Below are 3,997 nucleotides of genomic sequence, written 5' to 3'. Positions count from 1 at the left end.
CTGCTGCTGCTACTACTGCAACACTGCTACTATTACTACTACTGCTACTGCTACTGCTACTGCTGCTGCTGCTGCTGCTGCCACTGCTGCACTGCTAATACTGCTGCCACTGCTGCTGCCACTGCTGCTGCTGCTGCTGCTGCTGCTGCTGCTGCTGCTGCTGCTGCTGCTGCCACCACTGCTGCTGCTGCTGCTGCTGCTGCTGCTGCTGCTGCTGCTGCTGCTGCTGCTGCTGCCACACCTGCTGCTGCTGCTGCACTGCCACCACCACCACTGCTGCTGCTGTTACTGCTACTACTACTACTACTACTACTACTACTACTACTACTACTACTACTACTACTACTACTACTACTACTACTACTACTACTACTACTACTACTACTACTACTACTGGTTAACTGGATACATATTAGTACCTTTTCCATCTTTTTTCAACAAATGTAGGGAAAAATTTAATGTAGATATATGAATAATCTACATTATTTTTCCCTTTCTTTCTTAATCTCTTTATCTTATCGTTTTATTTGTTTTATTTTGTTTTTACACACAAACTCTCTCTCTCTCTCTCTCTCTCTCTCTCTCTCTCTCTCTCTCGAGCACTCACTGAGGCAGGAAGGAGCGAAAGTTAACACGCAGGAGACAAAATGACGGGGGAGGGGGCGTCCACATGGGGGAGCGAGTCTCACACACACACACACACACACACACACACACACACACACACACACACAATAGTTTAAAGGAAGCGTAACTAATATTAATCGGCGTACAATTTTTTTTTTTTTTTTTTTGCTTTTGAAAGACTGACTGACTGACTCACACACACACACACACACTCACTGACTTCTTTGCCTCCGAGCGAAGGGAAACTACTGCAAGAGCTAGAAGGAGGAGGAGGAGGAGGAGGAGGAGGAGGAGGAGGAGGAGGAGGAGGAGGAGGAGGAGGAGGAGGAGGAGGAGGAGGAGGAGGAGGAAGAAGAAGAGGAGGAGGAGCAGGTGTGTGATGTCCCGTCTTACCTCACACACCACCTGCTACACTCAAATTAGACTCAAAATCTCAGGTAACCTAACACTAGGCGAGACAACTGCATCCATTCATCACTCCTCCGCCCAGAGCGCATTTCCAGAGGCCCTGCTCGCTAATTCTAGGATGTTCCCGTCAACAGTTAGTTTGTTGAGCCTTGTAACTACTTATCACTTGTACTCAGCTTGTATCCATTGGACCGTCCTTGACTTGTACTGATAGAGGAACAAAGGAAGGAGGAAGAGGACGAGGAAAAAAAATCACTGTTCCTGAATTTCGCTTGACAGGTGTTGTATTCTGAGCCCTGTAATTGAGTTGTACGTACTTGTTAACACTTGTACTCCTCTTGAATGCCTTGAAGGAGAGTAACAGGGAAGGAGAAAAAGAGGAAGAAAAACATTATTCCTTACCTCAAATTCAACAAGTGTATTCTGAGTTTTGTAATTAACCTGTACTGATCTTAGCTGGTTTGTACTGCCCTCAATTGGTACCCTGAGAGAGAGGATTGAGGAGAGAAGGAACTAACAGAACCTTTATAAATGACATGAAACGCAACAGAGAGCAGATTCCAAAACCTTGTAACGAACTTGTCAACACTTGCACTAACCACAGAAGCCCTACACGTACATTCACAGGGAAGGGAGGAAGAAAAACCTTGTTCCTTACCTCAAACTAAATAAACAATGTATTCTGAACCTTGTGATTAACTTGTCAACACGTGTACTCACTTGAGAAGCCTTTTGTCGCCCTTTACTGAACCGCTCAACCAGACCAGGGGCGGGAGAAGAAGTAGATGCAGGCTTAATCTCCTTTGATACAATCCCCTCACGCTTAAAACCAGAAATATCAGGCGGTTCTAGGATCCTTCTTGAGAAACTGGGCTTGGTGGCAGACGGGGAGGAGTGTGAGAAAGGCTGTGAATGCTGGGAGGGTTGGGACGCCGCTACAGTCGCCACCAGGAGGATTATTGCAGGGGCGGTGGTGGCGAGGCTCATCACGCAGGGCACGGTAGAGTGACTGAAGGGAGCGAGGGAAAACAGGAGCACTTTCTCATTCTGTGTCTGGGAGAATTGTGCGAGCCGACCTGTGTGTGACTCGCCTTTTATAGCTCACGCTTGGTCTCTTCTCTATCTCTCTTGTCTTTCTCTCTCTCCCTCTCTCTCTTGCCTTGTCTTATGTCTCTTTCTTTTTGTAGTTCACTGTATTTCTTTGTCTTCTCTTTCTGTTCTATCTCTCTTTTCTTTCTCTCTATCTAATTCGATCAGTGTCTTTCTCTCTCTCTCTTGTCTGTCTCGTTTCTTTCTCATTCTTTCTTTTTTTTTCGTAGTGCAGTGTTCTTATTCTCTTTCCTTTTCCCTATTCCGGTTTTTTTTTTTTAGTTATTTTCCTTTTTTTTTTTTTTTAGTCATTCTTGTAATGTTTCCTGTATTCACCTTCCTTCTTTTCGCTCTTTTTAATCTTCTACTTCTACTAGTGTTTTCCCTTTCTTTATTCTTCCCTTTTCTTCTTCCACGTCTTCTGCTTCTAGTTATGTGTCCCACTACTTCTATTCCTCCTCCTCCTCCTCTCGTCCTCCTCTTCCTCCTCCTCGTCTTCCTCCTCCTCCACCTCCGTCACATACAGACGCATCCCAGGCATTCCTCCTCTCTCCAAACGACCTTGAGATGCCACTTTTCTTCTGCCTGTCGATAGCTGGTGACAAGCGTGAACCTCGCAAAGGACGGACTGAAGGGAGGCAGGAAAGGAAGGAAGGGTAGAGAGAAGATAAGACAGAAGGGAGGCAGGAAAGGAAGGAAAGGTAGACAAGAAGGAACGAAGGATATAGATAGGAGAGAGATAGAATAAGAAGGAAAGGTGGGAAATAGTTTAGGAAAAATAGGAGAAAGGGAGATAGGAAGGAAAGGTTATGTATGAATAATAAGGAAATGATATGAAGGCAGAATGGGGATTTGAAAGGGAAGGATAAAAGGAATGAAGAGAAAAGGGATACACATGGAGGGAGAGGAAGAGGAAAGCATACACACACATTCACAAACACGAAAACGACAGACGCTAACACACAAAACTATAAAAGAAGAAAAAACGAATAAGAAAATAAGAAAAACACACAAACACATGAACAATAATATGAATAACACATAAAAAAAAGACATACATAAATAGACAGACACTCAGACATACAGACACGAGATCACAAACCCGCAAGCCCTGCCATCCAAAACACCTTGCCTAACTTTACGTAATCGAGAGAGAGAGAGAGAATAAAAAGATGACCCAATAACTAGGCCAGTCTCCCATACCTGTACAAATGACAGTGCTCAGGTAACACAGGTAACGCACGTGAGTCTTATTTCCGCCACCAGGTGAGTACGGGAAAGGGAAAAAATGAGGGGAAAGGGAAAGAAAGGACCTGATGTTACCGTGACACTTGGTACACGAAGGGAAAAGAGGAAAGATAAGACGAACGAATGAATTAAAGGATGAATATATGGACGGATGAATCTAGTGAAGGAGTAAATAAACCAAATGATAAATAGATGAAATGAAACAATAGAATGCAGGCAGAAGATAAGTGAATAACAAAGATAAGAAGGGAAAGGAGGAGAGATGAGACTTGGATGAGTGGATGAGTGGATGAAACTGAACCAAATGATAGATAAATAGAATAAAATAAAAGAATGAAAGCAGAAGACAGATGATAAAGATAAGAAGGGAAAGGAGGAAAGATGAGACGAATGAATGAGTGGATGAATCTAGTAAACACATAACCAAACTAAATGATAGATAGATAAAGTAAAATAATAGAATGAAAGCAGAGGAAGAGAAACAGACGATAAAGATAAGAAAGGAAAGGAGGAAAGATGAAACGAATGAATTAATGGATGAATGAATGAGTGGATGAATCTAGTAAATGAGTAAATAAACCAAATGATAGATAGATAAAATGAAAACAATAGAATGAAAGCAAAA

General features: G+C 43.0%; 1 protein-coding gene across 1 annotated transcript in view; it reads right to left on the bottom strand.

Annotated features, from left to right (window-relative positions):
- The window catches only part of LOC123519481 (mucin-5AC-like), an 8,610-nt gene extending 6,437 nt beyond the window's left edge, over positions 1–2,173 (bottom strand). The window contains exon 1 of the mRNA XM_045280821.1: positions 1,756–2,173. Within this exon, the coding sequence (XP_045136756.1) occupies positions 1,756–2,022 (267 nt within the window). The 5' untranslated portion in view covers positions 2,023–2,173. The remainder of the gene's footprint in view (positions 1–1,755) is intronic.
- Positions 2,174–3,997: the final 1,824 nt, after the last annotated feature.

Source organism: Portunus trituberculatus, chromosome 45, assembly GCF_017591435.1.
Source record: "Portunus trituberculatus isolate SZX2019 chromosome 45, ASM1759143v1, whole genome shotgun sequence".
Classification (NCBI taxonomy): Eukaryota; Metazoa; Arthropoda; class Malacostraca; order Decapoda; family Portunidae; genus Portunus; species Portunus trituberculatus.
This window is presented reverse-complemented; position numbering and strand designations above follow the sequence as displayed.